At 38.6% G+C, this 14949-nt stretch overlaps 1 protein-coding gene across 2 annotated transcripts in view; it reads right to left on the bottom strand.

The window, feature by feature from the left end:
• The window catches only part of DMXL2 (Dmx like 2), a 134525-nt gene extending 120166 nt beyond the window's left edge, over positions 1-14359 (bottom strand). For both annotated transcript variants that reach the window (XM_054565427.1, XM_054565428.1), the window contains exon 1: positions 14192-14359. In XM_054565427.1, the coding sequence (XP_054421402.1) occupies positions 14192-14278 (87 nt within the window). In that variant the 5' untranslated portion in view covers positions 14279-14359. The remainder of the gene's footprint in view (positions 1-14191) is intronic.
• Positions 14360-14949: the final 590 nt, after the last annotated feature.

The following is a 14949-nucleotide window of genomic DNA, read 5'->3' as shown; positions in this document are numbered from 1 at the left end:
GTCCCAAGGAAGATGGATGCAAAGAGGCCTAAGCCAAGACACATCATAATTAAAATGCCAAAAGTTAAAGATAAAGAGAGAATCTTAACAGCAGCAAAAGAAAAAAAAGAGTTACCTACAGGGGAGTTTCCATAAGACTGTCAACTGATTTCTCAAAAGAAACTTTACAGGCTAGAAGGGACAGGCAAGAAGTAGTCAAAGTGATGAAAAACAAGGACCTACAACCTATATTATTGTATCCAGCAAAGCTATGATTTAGAACCAAAGGGCAGATAAAGTGCTTCCCAGACAAGGTAAAGTTAAAGGAGTTCATCATCACCAAGCTGTTATATGAAATGTTAAAGGGACTTATTTAAGAAAAAGATCAAAACTATGAACACTAAATTGGCAATAAATACCCTGGCTGGTGTGACTCAGTGGATTGAGCATCAGAAAACCGAAAGGTTGCTGTTTCAATTCCTGCTCAGGGCACATGCTTGGGTTGCGCCAGGTTATCAGTTGGGAGGCGCAGAGAGGCAACCTATAAATGTTTCTCTTGCTCAACAATGTTTCGCTCCCTCCCTTCCTCTCTCTGAAAATAAACAAAACTCTTTTTTTTAAAGGTTAATAAAATAAAATGGCAATAAATTCACAACTATCAACAACTGAATCTAAAAAACAACCTAAACAAAAGAGCAGAAGAGAAACAGAATCATAGATATAGAGATCATTTGGAGGGTTATCAGTTGGGAGGTGGATGGGGGAGAATGGGGGTAAAGGTACAGAGATTAAGAAGTACAAATTGGTAAGTACAGAATAGATAGGGGGGTGTTAAAAACTGTATATGAAATGGAGTAGCCAAAGAACTTACACGCAGAACCCATGGACATGAAATAAGGGGAGAAGAGCCAATGGCAGTACTGGGTAGATGGGGGCGTAGGGGAAAAATAGGACAAGTGTAATAGCATAATCAATAATATATATTAAAGAAAGAAATTATCAAAGACATTAAAATGGCTAGTATAAAAACCCTCGTAAAAGTATATAGGTGAACATGGTGAACACTCTCAAATCAATAATCTAAGCTTCCATCTTAATCAATTAGAAAAGAGCAAAGCATATTAAAAGCATGCAAAAGGCAGGATGCTAATAAAGATCAGAAAAGAAATCAATGGCACTAAAAACAAAAACAATAGGGAATACTAATGAAATCAAAATCTTGTTCTTTGAAAAAGATCAATAAAACATAAAAACTTTTGCAAGACAAAGAAAAAGAGAAAAGACACAAATTACCAATATCAACAATGACGGAAAAAACATCAGTACTTAAATTTCTGGCATTAAAAGGATAATAATGAAATACTATAAAGAACTCTACACTCATAAATGAGACAAGAAAATAGATGAAAATGATTAATTCTGCCAAAAGAGAAACTATAAAAACACACAGAAAAAGAAATATATTACCTAAGTAATCCTGTAACTATGAAAGAACTCAAATGTAGAGTTAAAAACCTTCTGAAAAAGAAAATGCCAGGCCCAGATGGTTTCATTGGCAAATTCTACTAACATTTACAGAATAAGTGACACCAATTCTACATTAACCCTACCAGAAAACAGGAAAGGAAGAAATACTTCAAAACTCATTTTATGAAACCAATATTACAATGGTACCAAAACCAAATTAGAAAAGGGAAAAAACTACTGATTGATATCCTTAAAGAACACAGACACAAAAATGCTCAATAAAATATATGCAAATCAAACCCAGCCATATGTAAAAAATATAATACACACCATCAACAAGCAGGGATTATACCAGTAATACAAAGTGATTCAATTTGCAAAAATCAATGTAATCGACCATATTAACAGTCTAAAGAAGAAAAACCATATGACCATATCAATCGATGAAGAAAGAACATTTGACAATATTCAAGATCCCTTCGTGATAAAAACTTTCCTCAAAAAAATAAAAAGAAAAAATTTCTCAACCTAAAGGCCATCTACAAAAAACAAAAAACAAAACCAATGCCTAGCACTAGTCAGTGCAATAAGTACAATAAAGCAAATTAGACAGGCCTGAAGATAGGTTAGCAAATGGATTAGAAGAAACCATCCAGAATCCTACAAAGGATAAAAACAAAATACAGAAGAGAGGTTATTAGATGTAGAAATAGAGTAAGAAAGTCTAATACATGTTTAATACAGTCAGTGCACTTACACAAACCTAGACGTTCTAGCCTACTACCCACATAGGCTATATGGTTCAGCTTATTGCTCCTAGACTACAAGCCTGTACACATGTGACTGCACAAAACAAGACTACATCACAAACAAGAGATAATGATACCATCAAGAAAGGCAGTAAACACAAGTGGTAAGAGACTGCTGCCAGGGTAGCACAGCACACTGTTTACAGCAAACCTTTTTTTTCATAAGCAGAAAGGGTACACTCTAAAATTACAACAATAGTAACTATACAAACCAGTAACAGAGTTGGTTATTAACGTTATCAAATATTATGTACTACACATAATTGTATTATACTCTTATACAACTGGCAGCGCAGGTTTGTTTACACCAGCATCACCACAAACACATAAGTAACACTACACAGTGCACAAAGTTAGGACAGCTATGACATCACTAGACACAAGGAATTTTTCAGCTTCATTATAATCTTATGGGGTCACCTCCATATATGCAGTCAATGACGGAAATGTTGTTATACAGTGCCTGACAATATTGGTCTCATGAGATCGATGGGGCAGAAGCAATAATTGAGAAGATATTCGCTGGAAATTTTCCAGATTTGATGAACTACATCAATTCACAGATTTAAAAATCTCGAAAAATCCCAAACAGGACTGAAAAAAAGAGTATGCACACCTAAACACAACATAGTAAAACTCCAGAAAGACACAGAAAAAGTCTTAAAAGCAGCTAGAGAAAATAAAATACGACTTTTAAAGTAATAGGCTGGCAACTGACTTCTCAACAGAAACAGCAGAGGCCAGAAGACAAAGGACTGATATCATCAAGGTGCTGAAAAGAAACTACTGCCATTCTTGACCCAGCAAAAATGTCTGTCAGGAATGAAACAAAATCAAGACATTTTCAGACAAACAAAAGGTGACATTACAACACCAACCAATCCACACCAAAGGAAATTTTAAAGGTTCTCCAGGAAGAAAATGATCCCAAATGAAATGTGAGAGATGCAGAAGAGCAAAATAATAGTAAATACAATATGTAGGTAAATCTAAACAAACACTGTGTAAAATAATAGCATCCTACAGGGTTTATAAATAAACAGACTTATCACAGAAGGATAGATTACAGGCAGGAAGAAAGTAAAAACAATGCATAGGGTTCTTATACTGTCTGGTAAGTTTATAAACCCTCATCAAACTTTGGTAAATCACATGGTAAATGAAAACTGCATGTTGTAATTTCTAGGGTAGAAACACACTTGTAAATTATTTGTTAGTTGTTTCAAAATTAGCTTTGTGGTATGCAGATATAGTAGTAGGTCCTAAGAATATAAAACTTACATCCATAAATGCATATATAGAAAGACTGGAAAGAGCTAAGCATTTGTCTCAACAAGTTAAAAGGGAAAGAGAAAAATTAATCCAGATAATACAGGAAGAAAAAGATAATAAATTAAGAATAAGAGTTAATGAAATAGGAAATATATAGAATAGAGAACAGTAAAGATAGAAGTAGGTTATTTTAAAAGATTAACAAAGTTGATAAACGTCTATTGAAGAAAATGAGAGGTCACAAATAACCAATGGCAGTAATGAGAAAGCAAGCAACACAATAGAAGTTGCCGTAAACAATTTAAACTAATAAATTTGGAAATCTGCACAAAAGAATAAATTCTTAGAAATATGATGACCCAAAATTCATTAAGAAAAAAAATAAAGATAAACATTCTCAAATTGGTAATATAAGCCTCTTCCATGAGCCCTCGGTCCAATTTACCAAAATGTTAAAAGGGGTTATCTCTGGATTGTGCCAAAACAGATGATTTTATCTTTCTTCTACATTTTTTCTTTCTTCTACATATGTTACTTTTTAAAGTTTAAGGGGGGAAAAAGGACTGGGAGCTTTGTGTTCTAATTTTAATTCTGCCTCAGGTCTAGCTATGTGACTTTGATTAAATCCTTTAATCCCTAGATATAAAATTCCTTTAGCAGATCTAAACTTTAAAATAATTTCATGTACCAATAATTTAATATAGATAGAAATTAATCCTACCACTTCAAAAAAGAACAAATTGTCTTGTTGCTATATACCAACTACATACAACTGACACTATTAAATACTGCCAGAAAGAAGGGCTACAGTTCAATTATTTTATAATCAAAGTCATCACTTTGGTAGGTGATCCCCAATTTAACTAGTTTATAGCTTATAACAACATACGCCATGTTCTCTTGTACAACAGTGCACATTTAATAGTTGGTTTGCCTTAAGGGTATATGCAATGCCTAAGCACTCAAATATTTTTTAATAAAGTTTAAACAGGAAGTTTGGCTAATCAAAATTCTGCTGGAAAACAAACTCCTCTTTGGTTTCCTTTTCACTTTCCTTCTCACTTTTTATATATCAACATTGTTTGATTTGTGAGTTTTTCAGAATGCAGGTATTACATTAATAATCTTTTTAAAACAAAAAATTTGAGTTCTTTAGTGTTCCTTTGTTGGGGGGTGGAGGTTGATTTTAAAGACCAAATTGGGCTTTTGATTATATCTACATAAAAATTTTCCCAGCATAAAATTATGATAACCATGTTTGAATGAGCCATTTGGATAAGAATTGGAACATTCTTAACATTGCTTTCCCAGGAGTACTCCTTGGGCTGACTTCAGTTTCCCACCAAGTGGGCAAGTCTTTGCCTCGATCATGTCTATCAGGTTCCTCAATGATCAATTCCAGGCCCAGCTGAGCTGATTGTTAAAACATGTAAAACACGTAACTCTTAAAATACATGTCTTAACTAAATCACTATACTCCACCTCCAATTTTTTATGCACTAGCAGGTATGTCCAACCTTTTGGTGTCTCTGGGCCACACCGGAAGAGTTGTCTTGGGCCACACATTAAATACACAAACACTAACAAAAACAAAAAAAATCTCATGTTTTAAGTAAATTTACTATTTTGTATTGGGCTGCATTCATAGCCATCCTGGGCCACATGCAGCCTGTGGGCCACAGGCTGGACACCCCTGCAACTGAAGTCTTTCAAAATCATGAGGGAGGAAAATTTGAGAATTGCTTAATGGGCACAGCCCATCAATTACTTTCAATACCTTAATATACTCCATCCTTGGATTAAACCACACCAGCAAAGCTTTTACCCCTGGATTGTATTATATCAGCTCTCTCTCTACCCCTATCCTATAAAATTCATTTATATAAATATGGACTAATGTCATCGACCTCTAACAACAGGTATTATAAAAAATAGCCTTATAAAAGCAGTCACTATTTTTACCCTAAGAATGTTGTGTATTACTGTAAGTGCCCTTTACATTTATTAATTTATTGGGTATTTTTTGTACCCCACACATTTTTGTTCTAGGCACTCAAGAAAAAGCAATAAAGGGCACTGAAGGCACACAGGTCTTTTCTTTTCTGAAAGTTTTGAGCAAGAGACTAACAAGATTTGATTTATACAGTCATGAGCCACATTATGTTTCAGTCAATAACAGACTGAATATATGACAATGGTCCTGTAAGATTATGATGAAGCTAAAAAATTCCTATTGCCTAGTGATGCTGCAGCCATGGTCTTAACGTCATAACTCGACAGATTACTCGTGTGTTTGTATTGATGCTGAAGTAAACAAACCTACTGCACTGTCAGTGGTATAAAGTACAGCACATACAATCACGTACAATGCATACTTTTTTTAAAAGATTTTATTTACTTATTTGTAGAGAGAAGGGAAGGGAGGGAGAAAAACATCAGTGTGTGGTTACCTCTCGAGTGCCCCCCACTGCGGACCCAGCACACAACCCAGGCATATGCCCTGACTGGGAATCGAACCAGTGACCCCGTGGTTCACAGGCCAACACTCAGTCCACAGAGCCACACCAGCCAGGGCACGTAATACTTGATGATAATAATAAAAAAACTATACTAGTGGTTTGTATATTTACTATACTATACTTTTTATCGTTATTTTGAAGTATATGCTTTCTACTTATAAAAAATTTGTATAAAACACTATGCCATTTACGCTGGCAGCAGCTTCATACATCTTGTGTTTACTACATCTCTATTACACAATTTTCTCTTGTGCTTGATTTAATTCTTATTGTTTTATATAAGAACGTGTACAGGTTTGTTACCTAAGAACAACAGGCTATACCATACAGCCTAAGTGTGTTGTAAGCTATACCATCTAGGTCTGTATAAGTATACTATAAGATGTTAGCACAGTAACGAAATCACAAACGGCACATTTCTCAGAATGTGTCCCTATCATTAAGTGGCATGTGATTGTATTTTAATGGAATCATTCTAGCTACTACATTGAGAATAAACTAGAGAAGGATAAAACTAAAGACAGACAAGGTAAGGAGACCTGTTAAAAGCTGAATGTCATAATCCTGGAAAGAGATGATGGTGTTTTGGACCAGAGTGGTAGCAGTATAGATAAGAAGAACTGGTCCAATTCTGGATGCATTCTGAAGGCAGCCAACATAATTTGCCAATATTAGATATGGGGTGTAAATTTTAAAAGAGTGAAAGATCCCAAAGGAACTGGGAAAAAATAAAGTAGTTTACTGACTTAGGAAAGGCTGGAGGAAGAAAATGTTATGAGTGAGGATGGGCATTTTGAGGAAGCTATCAGACATTCAAGAAACAGCTGGATACAGAAATCTGGAATCAGGCTGAAAAGGAACAGTTAAGGGAAGTAGAGGAAAACCAGTAGAACTACATGAAGAAAGTATTTCAAAAAAGATGAAAGAGCAATTTTACAGGAGAGAAAAGTAGAAACTGCTAAGGTAATGCCCCTGAGAAGATAAGAGGGGATGGGAACTAGGGTATATTAATCAGGGTTTCTCACAACTCTAAGAGTATTTACATTTGGGGCTGAATAATTCTTCATTGGGGGAGGGGGGCCTGTCTTGTGCATTGTATGACATTTTTTAGGATTTCTGGCCTTTTGCCACTAGATGCCAGTCCTCCCGGCCAACTCTGTTACAATAAAGTATGTCTCCAGACATTGCCAAATGTCCCCTAGGGGGCAAAATGACCAATATAAATGAAGGAACTGGCCTTTGCTGGAAACATAATCCATCCACATAAAAGGAAAGAGGGAAGACGCTATGGGTAGAGTACATGATAATAATTTGAATATCTCCTTCTTATTAGATCCTTATAAGCACAGTACAGTCAAGACCAGATAACATGTGAAGAAGTTGCTAACGTATCACAAAACCAAAGTCATTACTCCTAGGAAAATGTTGGCATTTAACCATATAAGCTAAGTGTATCTTTGAACTAAGTCTAAGCCAAAACTTTCATGTGTGTGTTTTTTTTTTTTTTTAGGGGGTCCACCAATGCCATTTTGCATAATGTCCATTCAGGTTTCCTGGGTTTTTCCTAAAATCACAGAATACAAACATCGTGACTTAGTATGAATTAAATTAAATGGTATATCCCTGAGAGGACTCAATTTTTAGAGAAAGGGGCCTAAAAGGAACATATCTCCAATGATAATTCAAAAGGATATTACTTATGGCTTTCATATCACCCAACTAAATTACCATACAGTACAGTGTTTAGAGGAATCTCGCTCTTGTATTCACTGACCTCTTTATATGTACTTACTTCTCTGTCAGAGGAATATAAGGTAACCATCACTTTTTTTTTTTTTAAGTATTAGGACAGGTGCAAAGGAGAGTGGTCAAGGGGTCCTTATCAATCATGAAATGAGAAGGTTTGAGAATAAAAAGTATAGGCAACTGATTTCACATGTATACATCAAGTCCCAGGGTTACATGAGCCATATCTAGGAGAAAGAAAAGACAGTCATACCACCTGTGTAACTTGTACCTGCTTCCTCAATAACAGATCCTATTCTGTTACAACATGAATTGGGGTCCTAGAGCAAAAATATAATGCAAAATAATTCTACGAACTCTAAAATATAGAAAACCCTAAAACTTCTATGAAAATACTTGGCTTCCAAACTTATTTTAAAACACAACCTACAAGTTAGAAAAGACTTACTAAATCTGAATTACAGATGTTCCCTATTATTATCCCTTTCTAAACGCTGCTTTTCTTTCTATCAGAGAAAGAAATCAAATTGGTCAGGCATGACTTCTTTTTCCACTGCATTACTGTGGTTGTAACCAATCCTGTGTTCTTTTTGATGATTAAAAACTGAGATGCTGCCCTGGCCAGTGTGGCTCAGTTGGTTGGAGCATCGTCCCTAAGCCAAGTGGTTATGGGTTCAATCCCCGTCAGAGCACATGCCTGGCTTGTGGGTTCAGTCACCAGTTGGGCGCCTATGCAGCAACCAATTGATGTTTCTCTCACATGGATGTCCCTCCTTCTCTCTCCCTCTCCCATCCTCTCTCACTAGAATCAGTAAGAATGTCCTCGAGTGAGGATTAAAACAAAAAAACAAGAACAAAAACTAAGACTGATTTGTTCTAAAAATTTCCCAAGATCGCAGGCTGGTGTGGCTCAGTGGACTGAGCGCCAGCCTGTGAAATAAAAGGTCACCAGTTCGATTCCCAGTCAGGGCACATGCCTAGGTTGCGAGCCAGGGCCCTAGTAAAAATTTCCCAAGATCCAAGTTAAGATACTGATTATAATTTCTAATGTCATCTTTCAAATACCGCAAATCCTAAGAACAGAAAGTAAAGGAGTAAATACATTGAGGGGGTGGAGAATCTGAATACAATTACATCGGCCCCTTCTCTCATTTCACACTGCATGCGACAGTCCCAGGCAACTACCAGTACCCGGATGCTGAGGATACAATCATAAACAAGAGCCTCCTTCTTTACTGTGAGTCCAAAGACCCACTATTTCATAAACACTCTTTATGGCTTATGCCCTGAGCCAGAAAGGAGGTTAAGCTCCCTGACTGTGAAGTCTGACAAACAGTCTTGTACATACAAGTAGAGAGGAAATACACAACAGACTCGAGACATAACTTCACCACAAACACCTTCTGTTTCTGGTCTGTATTCTCTCTTGCCCCTTAGAAATCTTTAAAGAAGTTGATAAAATGCTCATTTGAGGTCTGAATATGTAAAGAGAACCTAATTTAGAAATGAAAAACCTAAAAGAGCTTAAGTGATTTAGCCAAAGTCACACAGGTAGTAGGTCTCTGATGTCTCATCCCTGGGGAAGCATTATTTGGACTACGTACCAGAGTTTCTGGGTGGCTGCTAGGAGTCTTCTCACTATAAATAGGAAGGCTAGTTAACCATCTACATGAGGACATACAAAAGAACTTCTATAACCTCATATACAGGGTGGGATAAAAGTAGGTTTACTGTTGTTCCTATGGAAAATAACTGATAAATGAGAATAAACTGTTTGGCATACTCACAACTGTAAACCTACTTTTGCCCCACCCTGTACACCTACAGGCTGACACCAAACACAAGCCCACAAACTCTAAAAAAAAAAAAAAAATTAATTTAAATAAACAAGAAACTACTCTCCAAGAAAAAAACGGGTCAATTTCTCTGGGAAAACAAGCCCGTTCTAAGTTCTTGACTTCTGTCTTCCCCCTTACTCTCACATAGGCTCACAGTAAGTGCAAGGGTTGTGACACCTATTGATAACCAGCCAGTATAGAAGCATATTTCTGTCCACCTCCCCAATTCCCCTGGCCAAAAGCAAGCTACCATTCCTCCTGAATTCCCACCAGACTTTAAGTGCCTTTCAATATCACACAGCTGGCCTGCTGTGTTAAGTACAAGTCTTAACTCTCCTAGTATACTACCAGGTTCCTACACTTCAATAAATTTCCTGGCATCAGGACTAAGTTTTTTGTTGTTGTTGTTGTTCATTTTATTTTTCTGATCTCCACAGAGCCTCGCACACCTATGAGTTCAACAAACACTTCCTAAATGTATAAACAGGCTGATCATTTTCAAAAACAGGTGTTGCCATAATTCTAAGATTGGAATGCTACTATGCTATGATAGAATTAAAATATATCTAAATGCCAGAAAAAGAGGTCATATAACATTACCTTCTGACTTGCAATGTTTTTTCATTCATTACTAGCCTGGTGACTTTAAGAAAAAAACAATACCAACAATAAGTCAAGAAATGTCAGAATACAAATACATTTTCCTAAAAAGCTGTGGGTAATGTTTGCAAATTATATTTTTCAGCATTCTAAGGGTGTTTGCTATTTAATAAAGCTCTGTTGTTTTTTTTTTTTTAAAGCACTTTTGTGAAGGAATTTATCCTTTACATCACACCGTTATACCCAATAATTTATCCTTTATATCATACCATTTCTTGGCTTTTTTTGTTTTTGCCATTCAGAAAGGCCTACTACCACTGTCTTTCCAAACATCAATCTTCTGTGAAATATTTTATCTTCCCAACTACATTCAATCTCTGTCATCTGCCTTACATTATGATTATGTACATCCTTCTTTATCTCTGCCAGTGTATTATAAGCTCCCTGAGAGTGGAAATAACTTACTAATTTTTGTAAACTTTGATCAATGTGTTGAATTTGTATCAGACTGGAATAATATCAACTATCCCTGTCTGTCTGAAAATGCAGTCTGCACCCCTTAAAGCCAAATGGTAAAAAAATTTAAATTAGATTAATAATCATCATGTACCATTATTATTTTAATTAATAACTAAGGACTATTTTTTCAGGAAAGTAATAACATAAATAAGGAGAAATTTATACTATCTCTTTCATTAAGCCTTGAAACATTCACTTATCTATAAGAAAGTAGTTGGAAATATCTCAATGGCAAAATAAAACACACAAAGCTCATACATGGTAAATCATCTCCTTGGACTATCTGGAACCTGACTTTTGTAGGATAACAGTATTTCCATAACTTCTATGTACACTGAAAAGAACAGAATGATCAAAAGGTGGTACATACACTATATTTATAAAATCTCAATTGTTTTAAAAAATGGCTAACTGCCAAAACTGCCAAAACACAAGTGAAAACCATCACAGCTCATGTTAACACTAAAAATATACACATCACGAAGACTGTCCACCACAAACTGCAACACCATGTCAGCACAGAACACACTGGGCCACAGTGACATAACAAAGCAGTCATTCACAATCCAATCACACCACCCACCACCTACCAGGCACAGTACAATATATATAACACTGTTTTTCAACTACTAATGTCATGAACACTTCAAAATCCATGTAGAGCAATTCCTTTCCCAAAACTTTCCATTTATAGACTCCTCAATAAATGATCTACCCTATTTTGAAAAGCGAATCAGGTTATCATTGCCTAAGAACCACTGGCTAGCTGCAAGACAGTCTTGCCTTCTACGATGGCCGTGTCTTGGCCTTACACACACACACCACCTCACCCCTCCCTTCAGAGCAAGAACTCCAACAGGAAAGAAACATGCAACAGAAAAAAAGCCCACCAGATGTGAAGTCACAAGATTTCCACTGCAATCGGGTTGATCCCTGTTTTTGTCATCAGAACTAAAGTTTTACCATCTGATTGTTATACAAATTAAATGTCATGTTCTATGACAAGGAGCTTTATTTTCTGTAAAAAAATTTGATTTTTACCATACTAATATAGGCATTCAAATAATTGTGGGTTAATTCTAGAGTGCTTAAAAACAGCTTGTTCTTATTTCTTTTCAAGCAAGTCTTTTCTTCATAGAGTCCAAAATGTCTTACCTAGTTCAAGGCAAAATTACAACTGGCTCAGTGTGCTCAAAACTAAGATATTAAAATGAGAATGGGTTTATAATGCCAAAGGGCCAAATAATCAGTGTCAACAGGTAGGCATCCTAAACCAGGTAATTTTTTAGTCGTATTTGGGAAATTAAAGAGCCAGAATTCTCTCGCTGCAACATAAAAATGTAAGCTAGAGTAAGAAATTAGCATCTCTATAGCAGTAGGACGAAGATGCTAAGTATATATAATCGAATATAAAGTCAAAGATGGAAGAATACCTGACAAGTTTAAATTCTGTACATAGCTATTAGGAACAACTATATATTCCTGAGCCCAGAATGATATGGTGAAATGGTACTGGAAGAAAATTATCCCAGCAGCTGTGTAAAGGATGAAGTGAAGTGATCAGATAAGTATCTTGAAAACCAGTTTGGAAGCTGTCTCATTAAATACTACAAATAAGGTTCTATAATAAAGTAGTAACAAAGGACATGAAAAGCAGTTAATCTGAGAGGCACTGCAGAGAGTCAGCTAGACTTGGTGAATTATGAATTAGGAAGGTGGAAAAAGATATGAAAATGATTCCAAGAACCTGGTCATGATGGCCTCCAGCATAACCACACCTGCGCAGCACTCACAGTTCTTGCACTGTCTTTTCCAGAGTGCATCTGAACCCATTCGAGCGCAATATACCAGTCCCGCAGTGACACCGTTCCACTTTAGATGAAAACAGACAACTACTACCACCAGGATACTGTGGAAATACCCCATAACCCATGGTTCCAGATAGGTTTCTTCATGGAGGAAGTCTGCTCTTCTAACCCTGAGGAACTTCTTCCCCACCTACACAATTGAGGGAGAGGGAAATTTCTTCTCTGTGCCCCAAATATCCTCTACACACTAGAAGTCCAAGCTCAACACTAGATGGATCTTTTAGGTAACATGTACACAAAACACAGATGACACCACTGATAAGTAAAGGTATAACGATGTAAGTCAGGCAAATTATATGTTCATTCTCAACTGGGACAAAGCCAAGTTAATTACATTTAAAATTAAAATGGCCAAAAAACAATCCTGTAGTTATTTTTAATGTATCACAATGACAAACTGTTCCAGAATGCACTGTGCTACATAATGATTGTGCAGTTTTGCTGGAGCTTTTCATATTTCTGCAGCTTTAAAAAACATGCTGTTGGAAAGCAGACATCACATCAAAGAGTTTCCCTTGTCTAAAAAGCATACCATTGTGCTGTTTCCAATTTTATCAAGCAGACGATTATCAATAACAATGTGTATGTCATCAAGATCTCATTGCCCACAGTTCCTTCTAAAGAGGACCATGTATAAATTTAACACAAAAAAAAAGGAACTCAGGCTAATAATCCATGGGAATCTCTGGGTGAAACCTCTAGGGCTTGGTTTGAATTAGCTATACTAACAACATCCCATCCTCAAAAAGGACTGATCCATCCACACTCCTTGAGAAACAAACCTATTTCACTTAGATTTTAAAGAGGTTCTAACACGTTATTGTTTACATACACTTTACTCGCACAAACAAGAATAGCATGTAATAAAATTTCACACGGCCTTAGTTTACAAACCAGCCTACCTTGCAAACGGATTAAAATATTACCTAGGAAGGTTAGCAAACTGTGATCTCGTGATAAATAAGAGCCCTCCAGGCCAATGTCACGCGAACATTTCCATTCTAAATTTTTCAGGGGCAGAGAATGAATTTTTCTATTTTCTTGTTGGAATTAAGATTCTGCATATCAGGAGATAGAGGGTTGGATAGGGTTTTAAAGCCGCAGGCTCCAACGTCTCCTCGCTGTCCTAACACAGGGGGCACCGGGAGCCAAGCGCAGCAGTGTTGCCTTCACGCTCCGAGACAAGACTAAGTCTCTTGGCCTCCACGCCCAGAGCAGGTGCGAAACAGACGATCTGGGGTTTCAGCAGATCTTCCTCCCGCAGACCGGGGACCGCCCTAGGAGAGTAACCTCCCCGTCTACAGTCACCCCAGGGCCCCGTTTGCTGTAGGCGGACAGCGGAGGGGATCCCTAATCCTTTCCCTTGAAGGGTAATTTCCTACACCAGCCACAGGACTCACAGTCCCACGTCCCCTCCCCCCCTTAATTGGGCTGCAGAGTGAGAGAGTGGGTGGGGCCCACCAACACCTCGCAGCCCACCCCTCAGCCAGAGCAGTGTGGGCCCAGGACAGGGGGTTTCGGCCCCTGGGCCCAGACTCCGGTTTCTCCCCCTCGGGCTCTTGGACGCCGCTCACCGTGAAAGGGACATCCCCGACGCTGCCCACAGAGTAGCAGTTGTCTCCAGGGTTGACAGCGCCGGTGAGGACCTGATGCAGATGCATGTCCGGAGCCCGGGCTGGCCAGGAGAATGCACGAGAGGCTCGACGAGCCCCGCGTCTGGCCCTCCTCCAGCCGCGAGAGCGCTTCCCCCTCCGCCTCCCTCGGGACCAACCGCGCGGCGGCCCCGGCTTATCGCCTCACTCCCCTTTCGCCTTCCCCCACCCTGTCCCTGCCATGAGAGCTCCTCAACCGCCGACGCCGCCCGGATCGCCGCACGACTGCGGAAATGCCCGGATGCTTCCACTGCCTGCTGCACCGGCGCACAAATGCGGGAGGAGGGCAAAGGTGCGTGTGAGGCGGGGGAAAGCCGGAGGGAACGCGCGAGCCCGGCGCGTGCTAGAAGGACGCTCCGCCCGAGGGAGATGGGCGCGACGGTCAAGTGGGAGGGTAAACCCCTCCTCCCGTCGCTAAGCACTTAGCTCAGCCCTTCTTCCCAGCCCCGCGTTTGCGCGTGCGCGCGCAGTGGTTTCCAAGGTAATTGCGTGCGCCTTGCGGATCTTCGGCCGGGGATTGCGCGCGCAGACGTGCGGGAGTTCCCTCGGAGCCTTCTTGCTGCGGCCTCTGGGGGCGGGGGCTGGACACGGGCGGGACGGAGGCCGCTCGGGGCCAGGCAGCTTTCCCAACTCATGGAACTCCGCCGAGTGTGTTTTGCTGTATATGATCTAGCCCGAAG

The sequence above is a fragment of the Pteronotus mesoamericanus genome, unplaced genomic scaffold, assembly GCF_021234165.1.
Source record: "Pteronotus mesoamericanus isolate MK-2021 breed Mesoamerican mustached bat unplaced genomic scaffold, CSHL_Meso_final contig_164, whole genome shotgun sequence".
Classification (NCBI taxonomy): domain Eukaryota; kingdom Metazoa; phylum Chordata; class Mammalia; order Chiroptera; family Mormoopidae; genus Pteronotus; species Pteronotus mesoamericanus.
This window is presented reverse-complemented; position numbering and strand designations above follow the sequence as displayed.